The sequence below is a fragment of the Tamandua tetradactyla genome, chromosome 3, assembly GCF_023851605.1.
Source record: "Tamandua tetradactyla isolate mTamTet1 chromosome 3, mTamTet1.pri, whole genome shotgun sequence".
NCBI classification, from domain to species: Eukaryota; Metazoa; Chordata; class Mammalia; order Pilosa; family Myrmecophagidae; genus Tamandua; species Tamandua tetradactyla.
In genome coordinates this window covers 27307688-27322662 of record NC_135329.1, presented here as the reverse complement: position 1 = coordinate 27322662, position 14975 = coordinate 27307688, and the positions used below count along the sequence as shown (strand labels likewise).

The 14975-nt window shown below is 35.8% G+C and overlaps 1 protein-coding gene across 3 annotated transcripts in view; it reads right to left on the bottom strand.

The window, feature by feature from the left end:
• BNIP3L (BCL2 interacting protein 3 like) overlaps positions 1-14975 on the bottom strand; it is a 31908-nt gene that overhangs the window by 16189 nt on the left and 744 nt on the right. For 2 of the 3 annotated variants that reach the window (XM_077152840.1, XM_077152839.1), the window contains exon 2: positions 4719-4902. In XM_077152840.1, the coding sequence (XP_077008955.1) occupies positions 4719-4902 (184 nt within the window). Of the gene's footprint in view, positions 1-4718; positions 4903-5610; positions 5745-14975 lie in introns of those variants that run through there. The other variant, XM_077152841.1, reaches the window with a different exon arrangement.

Sequence of the window (14975 nt, the reverse complement as noted above, 5' to 3'; positions counted from 1 at the left end):
ATGTAAACAGCCCATATGTTCATCAACAGACAAGTGGCTAAACAAGCTGTGGTATATACATACGATGGAATATTATGCAACTGTAAGACAGAATAAAGTTATGAAGTATGTAACAACATGTATGGACCTTGAGGACATTATGCTGAGTGAGATTAGCCAGAAACAAAGGACAAATACTGTTAAGGTCTCACTGATATGAACTAATATTAATGAATGAACTTGAAGAATTTCCGTTAAGAACAGAGACCATCAGGAGATAGAAATAGGGTAGATATTGGGTAATTGGTGCTGAAGGGTTATAGGTTGTGCAACAGTATTGATCGTAAAAATTCAGAAATGGATAGTACAATACTACCTAACTAATACAATAATGTTAGTACACTGAATGAAGCTGAATGTGTGAATGATAGAGGGAGGAGGGATGGGGGCAAAATGAAATCAGAAAGAAAGATAGATAATAAAGACTGAGATGGTATAATCTAGGAATGCCTAGAGTATACAATGATAATGACTAAATATACACATTAAAACATGTTTTTGCATGAGGAAGAACAAAGGAATGTCAGTATTTCAGGGTGTTAAAAATAGATGGTAATTCATATTTTAAAACTTTTAACTTATATGTGAGACTAAAGCAAAAAATGCTTACTTGGTACAAAATCTATATTTTGACTAGTGCATCTCCTAATATAACTTATATGGACAGTTTAATTGAACACCATAAGTACATGGAACCTTGAGTAGGGCATGAGATTTTGTAGGTTTGTCCAGAGTGATGCCCTGATAAATCCCAGAGTGATCTGAACAGTGAATAGAAAAGTATTTGCAAAGTCCCCTTGGGGGAATGGTGAGAAAGGGAAAATTCAACTTTTCCACTTGGGGAAGGCCTGATATTCTCACTGCAAGCAGTGAAGACAAGAAAATCAATAAGTGGAACTCTCAATCTTGGCGTTTGTTCATATGAAACATATCCCTGCAAAGGACAGGCTAAGCCTACTTAAAATTAGGCCTATGAGTCACCCCCAGAGAACCTCTTTTGTTGCTCAGATGTGGCCTATCTCTCAGCCAACACAGCAAGCAAACTCATTGCCCTCCCCTTCTCTACGTGGGATATGACTCCTGGGGGTGTAAACCTCCTTGGCAACATGGGACAGAAATCCTAGAATGATCTGGAACTCAGTATCAAGGGACTGAGAAAACCTTGACTGAAAGGGGGAAGAGAGAAATGAGACAAAATAAAGAGTCAGTGGCTGAGAGATTTCAAATAGAGTCAAGAGGTTATTCTTACGCATTATATAGATAACCCATTTTTAGTTTAAGGTGTATTAGAGAGGCTAGTGGGACGTGCCTGAACCTGTAGAGCTGAGTTCTGGTAGCCATGTTTTTAAGATGATTGTATAATGATAAAGCTTTCGCAAATTGACTGTGTGATTGTGAAAAACTTGTTCTGATGCTCCTTTTATCTACAGTATGGACAGATGAGTAAAAAATATGGATTAAAAATAAATAAATAATAGGGGAAACAAGTGTTAAAATAAATCGTGTAGAGGGAAATACCAGCGGTCAATGAGACATGGGGTAAAGGGTATGGTATGTATGAGTTTTACTGTTTTCTTTTTATTTCTTTCTGGAGTGAAATAAATGTTCTGAGAAATGATCATAATGATGAATATACAACTATTTAATGATATTGTGAGCCACTGATTGTACACCAAGTATGGAATGTTCATATGTTAAGCACGTTTGTGTTATAAGTTGATTGGTTTTATTAATAAAAATTAAAAAAGTTAAAAACACATGATTGCAAACCTTACTTGGTACAACAGATGAATACAACGTGTTAAATTCTATCCTTAGGTTTAGATTCCTTGTAAATCATAAGCAAGTCACTACAAACGTTACCCACTTTGCCCTTCCCACCCCACCATCAAACAGGGATGAAAATTCATGGGGCTCAACTTGCTCAAAGGAACAGCCTATTAACCTTTAAAATTACTAAGAGCATGTGTACAATGTTAATGTGTAGAGATGTTGGTAAAAGATTACAGGTTCCAAAACAAGATCATCACATATTCACCACGTTGATTAGGCCTCGGACTCTTAAGACTATTAAAATCAATACAAACAATTCTTAAGCAGGTACAGGAAAATAAGTTCTATATCAAATACACTGTATGTGTTTAGAAAATTTCTACCTTCACTAGAGAGATCAAGCTAAAGAACAGAATCAACCAGAACGAAGCACTCTTGCTGTCCTCAGTTTACAGTTTTATGCTCAGAATACTGTTCAGTTCGTAGCCAGGGATCAAATTAAGCCTTATATAGCCATGACCAGGTCAAGGTAGTTTGAATGGCAAAGTTCAAGAATCCTACAAAACACTGCTCTAGTTCTAAATTATTTCTTTACTACTGGCACCAATCTGACAAAAACACTAAATTTTTTAACTGGTAAATTGTTACTGTTCTTAGCAATTCAGAATACATACTTCAGAGTGTCAACCCTGGCACATTTAGGATCACTTGGGGTGCTTTTTAAAATATTCTGATGTCTATACCCCACCCGTGACAAGTGAATGAGAAATCCAGGAAGTGGTCTTATGTATCAATATTTTGAAAAGCTCCTTGAGTGAATCTAGTGTGCAGCCAAGGTTAAGCATCCCTATGACAGGATACACCACAGAACAAGACACATAAAGGCTATCTTCTAACAAATAAGTGCAATGTCAAAAATGTATCTATGAAAAAAATGTATCTATGGAATAATTTTTAAATTGAAAAAGATATATAAATCAACTCTAGGACTAATACTCAACAATCTTAAAACTTTTCTTCTCAATAACTTCAAATATAGAGATTCATGGCAATTCAAGTAACATGAATTTTGAAGACACTTTTCAATGCTTAAATTTATACTATATATTATTATATCTTAGGACAGAATTGTTAAGCTAAAATTATATACCTCTTCTGAAAAGTTACCAACAATCCAGAACCTGAAAATTGGTAAGCTGGGGAAAGCGTTTAAAACATTTGTCATATCTCTCTTCACATGTTTAGAAACATAAACTTTAACATGATCATGAGAAAATAAATTCATATTTGATCACATGAGTAGCTGCAGCCATAAATGAAATAAAATGGACAAAAATACAAACAGAGACTTTTTCTCTGCTCAGTGACAGCACCATGTGAACAACTGGCCCAATGGACACACAGGTATCTATGACTGAGGGTGACGTCCTGGAATGTGCAGTAAAAGCCTTATCAGAGACCCATTACAAACAGAAAACTCCAGAAACCAGCATATCAGCAAGTACCATAATATAAATTTTCATTCTGAAAAACAAGCAAATGCTGTAGCTACAGAAATCAATGGCAAGCTGCTCAGAAAACACCCAGCTGCTTTGATTCTGCTTATGATAATAGCTATCCCAGGCTCTAAGAAGCACAGAGAAAAGTCAGAGGGGAGACAAGGTGGAGGAGGTGTGCAGTATACCAGAGAGCCAACAAACCAGTCCTGTGGCTGCCTCAGTAACATTAGTGGATCATAAGCCAAGCAGAAACTTCAAGCATGATTTAACTCCTGTTTTTCCTTAATACTTTTTCTGAGTTTATATGTAATAATAACTGCTATGTACAAAATTTTACAAAGTAAAAAAATATTCAGAAGCAGAAAAATATCCATAATTTCATCCTCCCAGAGACAAATACTGTTATCACTTAAAAATGTTTCTTTAATCTTCTTCCTATGCATTTGTGTTTTCTAAATGGTTAATATCAGTTAACTTTTAATCAACCAGAGGACCATTCAGTACCCAATAATGCTGAGTCTGCCAAACAGTATGGCTATTTACTGTACTATGTTTAAATATATTACAATGCCATTTAAGACCTGATCCCTCTGAAAAAAAGAAAAGATTTACTGAAAAAGATATAAATAACATGTTTTCATTCTACTCATATTCACATATCTCAGTACTCTTATTCTTTGAACATAAGCAGTACTTAATAAGTGAAATTAGTTTCCCAGAATCAAATATAGGAAAATGAGGTCTGAAATAAAATATGTCCTCTAAGGAAACCAAATGGCTTTCAAAATTAACTACCTTTACAGAGCTTACTTGGCATGTCTGTTGTGAAAGTATTACTATAACTTGAATTAACTTGCGTTTACAGGACTGAAACATTTACTGAGTGTCTGCTACATACCAGAACCATTCCTATGAAGGATATGAAAAAGATGAAAATAAGAACCCTGCCTTTTGGAGTCTCACAAGCTAGAAGGGAAGACTGATATAGAGAAGTAATTAATTATTTCATGGCAGACTGTGATCTGCGTAATAAATAGGGGTACAAAGTACAAAGGAAAAAGGGGGAAAGTTAGATTCATTCTACAAGTAAACATTAACGTTAAGGAATTTTAAACTGACAATGTCTAAAAAATTCAATCTGAATAAGAAAACTGATTTACTTTGGGGGAAAACAGTGGGTACTCAAAATACTTCTCAATTAGCTATCTGATAAAATAAGCATGCTGCAAAGAATAAGGACTCATATTTAACAAAAGTAAAATTGAAGTGAACAAATCTTATTCGAATTAAATAAGATTACATTTAAACTAAATTAATTGTTATTGGAAATCTACCTTGTGAAATCAAAACTCATTTGGCTAACCCATTTGTTTTTCCGAATTATACCATAACATGGATCTCACTTACCTGTCACAGTGAGAACTGCCCCTTGAACTACTCTGTCCTGATTCATGTTGTGCATCCAAAAGAATCTTCTCCATGTCTCCATTGTGGATAGAGGATGATGAGGGTACATGTTCAAGCCCCCCATTTTTCCCATTGCCATTATCATTACCATTGCTGCTGTTCATTGGAAGCTCCACCCAGGAACCTGTTGGGCAGGTCAGATAACTTCAGTTAACCGGGCAGAATTGAAACCTGTCATGTGTGCGCAGATGTGAACATGGTGAATAAAGATAAGTACTCTGACTCATCTCAAACCAAACGCAAAAGCATTATGGAGAAAATAAACAAGAAGCAACAGAAATCTAAAATCTATATAGTAGTGTTCCTGATACAGCTCATATAACATTTAATTTAGAAGAAACTGGAACTCTCTAAGAGTAACCTTAGAAAATGCATCTTTCAGATTTTGCTTCTCTGGTTAGAGTTTGGTTTATATACAATGAACACTTTACTGAAAAATTCTTTGAGGCTGCCTTTAAAAAAATAAATAAGTGCTTTATTATAAGACAAGCTACTTGCTTATAATATTTCAGGTTGCTTTATACAAATAAAATCAATAGTCTACCTCAACTATTTAATTGTACCATCCACAAATGAAATAAACATATAGCTTAGAAATATCTCATAAAGGTCATTTCTTAATTAGCAAAGCAACTGAGAAGCACCAAGAGAGGGAACTTAAATCCAATCATAAAAATTTCAATTTCTGCACAAATTTGGAGCATAAAATAAATTCAGCTGGCTCTTAAATAAACCAAGCGATAATGTTAAAAATTACGAAAAAGGCTTTAATTCTATTCCAATCAGTTTCTTCATTTCCTTTACAACTCATTTTTCTGCATACTAAACATACCTTATGAACTTGTCTTTTCTCTCTTCTCTCCCACAAGCTCCTATTTTCTGGGGTTTTCATTAATGCTTGTTTGTTTAGGGGGAGAAACAACTGTGCGTCTGTTACTGGCAGACACTAATGTTTTCTTAGGCAAACAGATGAAGGGGGTGGAGCCACAGAAAAAAAAGGAAGTGGCACTGGTAAATTGGTTAGGTCTTGAAAATATTTATTAGCCCAGTAAGTTTGTGGAACATACTAAAGTGCATTAATTTTAATAAGAATTGATAGCTAACAGTAGTTGAACCCACCATAAAGGGAATAGAGAAGGTAGTAGAGATCCCACATAAACTGCAGAAAAATGAAGATCTGACACTGGATTATGAAGAGTGGAAAAGGAAAATTTTGGAAAATGCAGCTAAAACACAAAAAGCTGTAGCAGAGTGATTTCAGTTTCCAGGCTGGCATATGCTGCAAACCAACACTACATTGGCCACCTCCAGGAAGACTCAAGGACTTGGAAATTTTATTTGGACTTTTATAAAAAGATCCTAAGAAATTGCCTTAACAACAAAGAAGCCGCACTAGGGCTGAGTTCCTGGGCAGCATTCTGACATCTGACATGGGCATCAAATTCATTTGCTTAACCACTTGCCTTGGCTCACAATAGGTCCATACTCTCCTACAAAACGGAAGAGGAACAGTTTTGTTTTTATATCATGGGTTTTGTGTTTTGTGGATTTTGTCTCATATCCTATCCAGAATATAAAACTTGGGCTGTATGAACTCATACGGATTTTATGTAAGTTATTGTATAATTTTCTTGGTTTGACTGAATCAATATACGGTACAGTCTAAGTTAATAAATGTTGTTTTTAAATGCAAAAAAAAAAAAAAAAAGAATTGATAACAATAGCTAATAACCCAACTTTTCAAAAGGAGATATAGGTGCATTTTTTCATGACTATCTTTCTCTACAAAATTTTCTTTTAGAAAATGTGTCATAACCAAGCTGGTTGGCAGAGCTATTCTCTATAACTCCCAGCAGATGAATATTTTAACTAGCCAGAAAGAGAGAGGGACAGGGAGGGAAAGAGAGGAAGAGAAGGAAGGAGGGAGAGTGGGGAAAAGAAAAGAATGGTATAGGATAAACTTTTTTCTACTCCCACTGCTTTGAGGATTTCAAACTCATTTTTAAACCAAGGAACCAGTTCTGGTACAGTAGCACAATATGCAAAATACACAAAACAAAAAACAGAGCTACTCTGGCAGAAGCATATCTAAGGAACCAAGAATTCCAAATGGGTCACTGTGTGTGCTGGTTTGAAAGGATGTATGTTTCCTAGAAAAGAAATGTTTCAATCTAAATCCCATTTCGTAAAGGCAGAAGAATCCTTATTCAATACTGCATGTTTGAATCTGTAATTAGATAACCTCCCTGGAGATGTGATTTAATCAAGAGTGGTTGTTAAACTGGATTAGGTACAGGAATGTCTCCACCCATTTGGGTGGGTCTTGATTAGTTTCTGAAGTCCTATAAAAGAGGAAACATTTTGGAGAATGGGAGATTCAGAGAGAGCAGAGAATGCTGCAGTAAGAAGCAGAGAGTCCACGAGCCAGTGACCTTTGGAGATGAAGAAGGAAAATGCTTCCCAGGGAGCTTCATGAAACCAGAAGCCAGGAGAAGAAGCTAGCAGATGATGCCATGTCCGCCATATGCCCTTCCAGATGAGAAAGGAACCCTGACCGTGTTTACCTTGTGCCTTTCCAGATGAGAGAGAAACTGTGACTGTGTTCGCCATGTGCCTTCTCACTTGAGAGAGACACCCTGAACTTCACCGGCCTTCTTGAACGAAGGTATTTTTCTCTGGATGCCTTTGATTGGACATTTCTATAGACTTGTTTTAATTGGGACATTTTCTCGGCCTTAGAATTGTAAACTAGCAACTTATTAAATTACCCTTTTAAAAAAGCCATTCCCTTTCTGGTATATTGCATTCTGGCAGCTAGCAAACCAGAACACTGTGGAAGCCAGTTTTCCCTAAAATACAATTAATGTTCACCTGAGATATCTGATCAAAGAGAAAAAAGGCTGCAGCAATGCCACATTTCCTAGACCTTCATTTTGTGAAGCACTTCCAAACCAATATCTAAATTCTATTTTCTGTATTAAAAATACGTAAATATCGTAATCTAACACATTTTAGGAACTTGAAGAGACGTACCCAGAAACACGTAATATAAGTGGTAACTGTAATCAACTTAACACTCTGTAGCATAATTAAGATTTCTACTTATGACAGACAATATTTATTTGGCGTAAATTAGTATAGCGGTTAAGAGAATAAATTTCAGCCAGACTCCCACTCTACCATGTATAGCCAGCTACTTCACCATGGACAAGTTACTTAACCTCTTAGTCTATCAATTTCCTCTTCTGTAAAATAGGGATAATAATTGTATCTACCTCATATGATTGATACAAGGATGAAATGAATAAAACACAGTAAAATGGGTGCTATGTGCTAGCTACTATTACAATTATATTCTGCATCTTTAAAAAAAAATACTAAGCTCTATTTTTAGAGCAGTTTTAGATTTATAGAAAGATTGCACAAAAAGTTCCCATACACTCCTGCCACACAGTTCCCCTATAATTCTTGTGTTAGTGTGGTATATTTGTCAAAATTGATGAACCGATATCAATAAATTTTCAGTAACTAAAGTTCATAGTTTACACATTAGGATTCACTCTTTGTGTATACAGTCCTATGGGTTTTTGACAAATGCATAATGTAATGATTCTACCATCACAATACCATACAGAATAGTTCACTGCCCTAAAAATGCCCTGTGTTCCACCTAGTCAAAGCCATCCTGGAGAGTACTTTGACAGTAGGTATTAAGAGCTTTAAAAAGGTAGATTTCTTAGAAGTAAAAACGTAAAACCGTGGAATTATAACCCATACCAAACTCTGAAATCTATTCTACAACTAACTGTTGTGCTGTGCTTTGAAATTTATTGCTTTTTTGTATATATGTTGTTTTTCATTAAGAAAAAGTTGAATGTGATGATTAAAAAATATTTAAGCTTTCTAGCCTCCTATATTTTGGAGCAGCTAGAAGGAAAAATCTGAGATGATGGTATGGTAGCCCATGACAAACTCTGGGATCTGTCCTGTAACTACTTGTTGAAGAGTGCTTTGAAAACTATTGCTTTTTTCTTTCTTTCCTTTGTATATATGTTATATTATACAATTAAAAATTTTTTTAAAGACAGATTTCCTTTAGCATAATAATTACCTTCCAGAAATATCTTCTGTGGAAATAAACATACTACAGAGAAAGCTTTATATACAGGTACTCATCAAGAAGTTATATATTAGATTTATCTTTTGAATAAAATGAAAAATCAAACTTGTCTTTCTCAATAGATGAACTACACATCTTTTCCTCATCACCCAATTTATTTCTGATTTACAGTCTCAGAATTTCTTAATTGCCTAACTCTACCAATCTTCACAAGTCCCTTTTTACTTGGAAAGGAAACAAGATATGAAGATTGTACTATACAATACAAAGTGGGAAAAAATAGCAAAGTAAATTCTTTTCCTAATAATCAAGTTTTGTAATTAAAATATGGAAGCTTGCTCTATTGTATTTAAGATTACTTTTACAAACTGTTCTTTTATGGTAGCTTGTATATATGCACAATAACACATATTTTCTAGTTTAAGTCTTTGGGAAGAGTTAACAGATCAAAGAAGTACATATTTGCATCCTCTATTATACCAGATTCCAAAGGTTACTCAAAAAACTTGACTATATTCATGACTGTATGCTACATATCCTTTATGGTTTTATAATCACCAGTACAATCTTTCTCTTAGGAAGAGGACTAGTGTGGGGAGGGGAAAAAGGAAGAGTAGTTCTTATTTTTTCTCCAACCTTTCAAAGTCCCACATGCAACTCTTATCCTAACCAGGAGTGACACACTTCATTATATTTCATATTCTTTCCTCAAATCTTTATTTTGGTTCAAGTAGCTGATGCCAAATTCTAGACCAAGAACAGTCACTGGCAGTCTTCTCAAAAAAAAAAAAGGCCTTTTACCAGAAGTGACTTAATAATATACAAGTTCGTTATGTATTCTAAGCAGTAATTCAATACTGTGAAATTTTAAATGAAGGCTTGAAAGTTTTCATGCCATAATAGGGGAAACAGGGATATCTTGGATAAAGATTTTGTTTTCCCAATTGTAATTACATTGAAATACATTCATAATACCATACAATCCAAGCAAAGTATTCAATCAATGGTTCACAGTATCATCACATGGTTGTGGATTCATCACCATGATCAATCTTAGAACATGTGCCTTACTCCAGAAAAAGAAATTAAAAAAATCCTCAAATATACCATACCCTTCATCCTCCCCTGCCCCTTACTGAGATCCCTAGAGTATTACATTCTATCCAATTTAAAGACATACAATAAAGGTAAGCTAACTAAGACAGTGTAATAGTGTCAGAGACAGATATACAGATCAGTGGATCAGAATAAAACATTGGATGAAGATGTTAAAAAAAAAAGCTGGGTTTGTTAATTTCCACATTAAACTATAGCAAGAATTATACTACAATCTTGATTTTCCTTATACTACCTTCTAAATCTTATGACATCAAAGTCCTATACAAATATTCTTAACTACCTGGGTATTTTTTCTTAATAAAACTAAGTGGAAAATATCCCCTAAACTTTGGAAGTAGTTCATATATTTGTAATAAAAGTGACTGGTAGATTAAACTAAGTAAATAAAACAAGTCACGGAAAGGTTTCACTATTTCAAATATTTTAATAATTTTCTATTAAAACTCGGCTTTCTGAACTAAACATAAAATCCTACACCAGAGATAACATGCATAGAGACAACCAGTATGTTAAATTTCATCTCCTCCTCTTCACAGTTATGCAACTTTACCCAACAAAAGTACTCAACTTATCTGCAATTTGGATAGTAACAGTTGCCTGAGTAAATTGTTTTGCTCAGTGCTCCCAAATCACTTGAAAGATCAATAAGGCTTGTTTTGTTCAGTCCAGTGTTGTGTAAGGAGCCAAAAAAAGCAAGCAGAGTAAGCCCCAAGAGGGACAGTAATTAAATATGGCATTATCTAGAAAGCTTTTCAGTTACTCTTAAAAGCTAAACCCCATCCCAAGCAAAATCCTATCTAGTAGATTTACCAAAGCAACATTTTGAAACCACATACAGGTTGCGTGTTCTTCCACTTCAATAACAGTGAATATAAACACAGCAACAACTGATTGGCTACAGACATCAAACACATCACAGCTCTGTCAGACACAGAGATAATCACATTACAGCTCAATCCCATTTTTGTTAAACGGCAAAGGAAAATTAAAGCCCCTTTGCTTTTTATAAAATTCATGTGTACCTACACTAACAAATAGCTGACTAAGTATCACAGGAAAATACTGAAGGCAATTAAGAAATGGAATACTGAAAAACGAAAGACAGGCAGACCACCCCTGTACATTAGGTAGGAAAGCATATAGAGAAAATAAACTCAAATAAAGAACAATTCTGGGTCACTGAAACAGAAGTGCTCTGAAAGCAGCACCAAACTGAGTGAAAGTCAGCACCTCTGCTTTAGGTGCCAGCTTCTTGTGAAATTCAAAATTATCTCTTCCTGGTCTAAATTCTCATTCTAAAATTCACGTGCTTCTGAGAGAGTACATTAAAAATGGGTAAGTCATTTAAAAAGCATATTAATATATGATAAAAGTAACATTAAAAGATATATAAATTAATTCTAATATTAAAACCTTATGTTCTAGAACATAAGACATTTAAACGTTTAAGTCACCATTTAAAGAATTAGCCCATCAAAGGATGGAGAAGAAGCAGTCAGTCATGAATACATCTTAGAATACCCCAATTCTATACCATACTTGTGAGAACAAGAACTCTATCCCCCCAAAAAACATTTAAGGCCATGTTGGAAGCACCTCCCTCTTATGATGAAAGACACTGCAACATCTTTAAACCACCTTTAAATCCAAATGGTTGTTAAAGGATTTAATTCACCCATATGCTAAACTATCTCTTACATATGTGATGAATTACAGAAAGCTTAAGCAAAAACTTTACCAAGAAGAGTCTGCCCTCTAAAAACAACTGAAAATAACTTTAGGACAAGATGTCTGAGCATCAGGATGTTATGAGCCAAGTGTACAGTTTGTCTTAACTCAGTATTATGCATTAACTTTCAACTGGTCATGTGTTTGGAAGAGTTTTTAATTTCATTTCTGAAAATTCATTTCCTCATGCTTCATGGATAGCTGGTTTGAATGGTTCAAGAGGTTTTGTATAAGGTTAGTGTGATGCTCTGATACATCCCAGAGTAACCTGGGCAGAGAATAAAAAAAGTATTTGCAAAGTCCCCTTGGGGAGAAAGGAGGAAATATTCAACTTCCCCATCTGGGGAATTCCTGAGATTTGTGCAAACAGTGGGGACAACCAATTCAATAGGCTGAGCCTTCAATCTTGGGAATCGTTCCTATGAAACTTATTCCTGCAAAGGAGAAGCTAAGCCCACTTAAGATTATGCCTAAGAGTCACCCCAGAGAACCTCTTTTGTTGCTCAGATGTGGTCTCGCTCTCTTCAAGCCGACTCTGCAGGTGAACTCACTGCCCTCCCCCTTACATGGAACCTGACTCCCAGGTGTGCAAATCTCCCTGGCAACATGGGACAGGACTCCCAGGGATGAGGTGGGCCCCAGCATCATGAATGAGAAAGCCTTCTTATTCAAAAGGGGGAAGAGACAAATCAGACAAAGTTTCAGTGGCTGGGAGATTTCAGAGTCAAGAGGTTATCCTTGAGGTTCTTCTTATGCATTATATAAATTATCCCTTTTTAGTTTATGGTGTACTGGAGTGGCTAGAAGGAAGTACCTGAAACTGTTGAACTGTATTCCAGTAGCCTCGATTCTTGAAGATGAGTGTATGACTATGTAACATTTACCATGTGACCCCTGATTGGGAAAACATGTGTCTGATACTCCCTTTATTCAGGGTATGGATGGATAAGTTAATATATAAGGACAAAAAATAAATAAATAATGGGGGGGATAAGGGGTAAAAAAAAAAAATGGGTAGATTGCAATACTATGAGAGGGAGGGTAAGGGGTATGGGATGTATTTTTTTTTTCTTTTGTCTTTTTATTTCTTTTTCTGGAGTGATACAAATGTTCTAAACATGATCATGATGACGAATACACAAATGTGAAGATACCGTGAACCAATGATTGCATAGTTTGGTGGACCGATGCACGAATATATCTCAATAAAATTTTTTTTTCCAAAAAGACACTCTGTATAGACAGGTTTACTGGCACACAATCCCGTCGTTTCAAAAAATCTCTTAAAAAATGTTTATTTGGTACAAAATTTATATTTTGACTACTGCATTTCCTAATATAACTTCTGTGGAGAGATTAACTGAACACCATAAATAGATGGAACCTTGAGTAGGGCATGAGATTTTGTAGGTTTGTCCAGAGTGATGCCCCAATAAATCCCAGAGTGATTTGAACAGTGAACAGAAAAGTATTTGCAAAGTCCCCTTGGGGGAATGACAAGAAAAGGGGAAAATTCAACTTCCTCAAGTAGAGAATTCCTGATATTCTCACAAGCAGTGGGGACAATCAAAGCAAAAGGCTGAGCCCCCAGTCTTGGGGTTTGTTCAGATGAAACTTAACCCCACAAAGGATAGGTCAAGACTACTTAAAATTTAGGCCTAAGAGTCACCCCCAAGAGAGCCTCTTTTGTTGCTCAGATGTGGCCTCTCTCTCCAGCCAACACAGCAAGCAAACTCACCATGCTCCCCCTGTCTACCTGGGACTTGACTCCCAGGGGTGTGGACCTTCCTGGCAACATGGGACAGAAATCTTAGAATGAGCTAAGACTCAGCATCCAGGGATTGGGAAAACCTTCTCCACCAAAAGAGGGAAGAGGGAAATGAGACAAAGTATCAATGGCTGAGAGATTCCAAACAGAGTTGAGAGCTTATCCTGGAGGTTATTCTTATGCATTAGGTAGTTATCACCTTGTTAACCAAGATGTAATGGAGAGGCTGGAGGGAACCGCCTGAAAATGCAGAGCTATGTTCCAGTAGCCACTTTTCTTGATGATGACTGAATAATGATATAGCTTCCACAATGTGACTGTGTGATTGTGAAAACCTTGTGTTTGATGCTCCTTTTATCTACCTTGTCAACAAACAAGTAGAACATATGGAATAAAAATAAATAATAGGGGAACAAATGCTAAAATAAATTTAGTTTGAAATGCTAGTGATCAATGAAAGTGAGGAGTAAGGGGTATGGTAGGTAAAATCTTTTTTTTTTCTTTTCTGTTTTTGTTTTATTTCTTTTTCTATTGTCTTTTTGTTTCTTTTTCTGAATTGATGCAAATGTTCTAAGAAATGATGAATATGCAACTAAGTGATGATATTGTGAATTACTGATTATAGATATGTTAACGTTTTATTTGGTCTGTTAAATTTTTTTATAAATAAATTTTTTTTTTTATCAATAAAAAAAAATTAGGCCCAAGAGTCATTCCCAAGAGAACCTCCTTTGTTGCTCAGATGTGGCCTCTCTCTCTCAGCCAACACAACAAGCAAACTCACCACTCTCCCCCTGTCTACGTGGGACATGACTCCCAGGGGTGTGGACCTTCCTGGCAACGAGGGACAGAAATCCTAGAATGAGCTGGGACTTAGCTTGATCAAGGGACTGAGAAAACCTTCTCCACGGAACGGGGGAAGAGGGGAATGAGACAAAATAAAGTGTCAGTGGCTGAGAGACTTCAAACAGACTCAAGAGGTGATCCTGGAGGTTATTCTTACGCATTTTATAGACATCACCTTTTTAGTTAAGGTGTAACGGAGAGGCTGGAAGGAACTGCCTGAAAATGTAGAGCTGTGATTGTATAATGATGTAGATTTCACAATGTGACTGTGTGATTGTGAAAAACCTTGTGTCTGATGCTCCTTTTATCTATCTTATCGACAGACGAGTAAAACATATGGATTAAAAATAAAAAATAATAGGGGGAACAAATGTTTAAAAAAATCGCTTAAGCAACTTTGAGAGAACTCAAAAAAAAAGAAGAAAAAGAAAAGAAAAAAGTAACTTAGCCTCCTCACACCCACACAAGATTCAGGTAACCACTAAATTACCAAATGGATGTTCCTCACTGTGGTAACAAAAGAACGCAACAAGCGATCTCTCGTGCCGAACCTTGGGGAAAGCCCAATTCGGCGACTTTAATTCAGCTGATGCAAAGGCTCGAGGCCCACTGCACA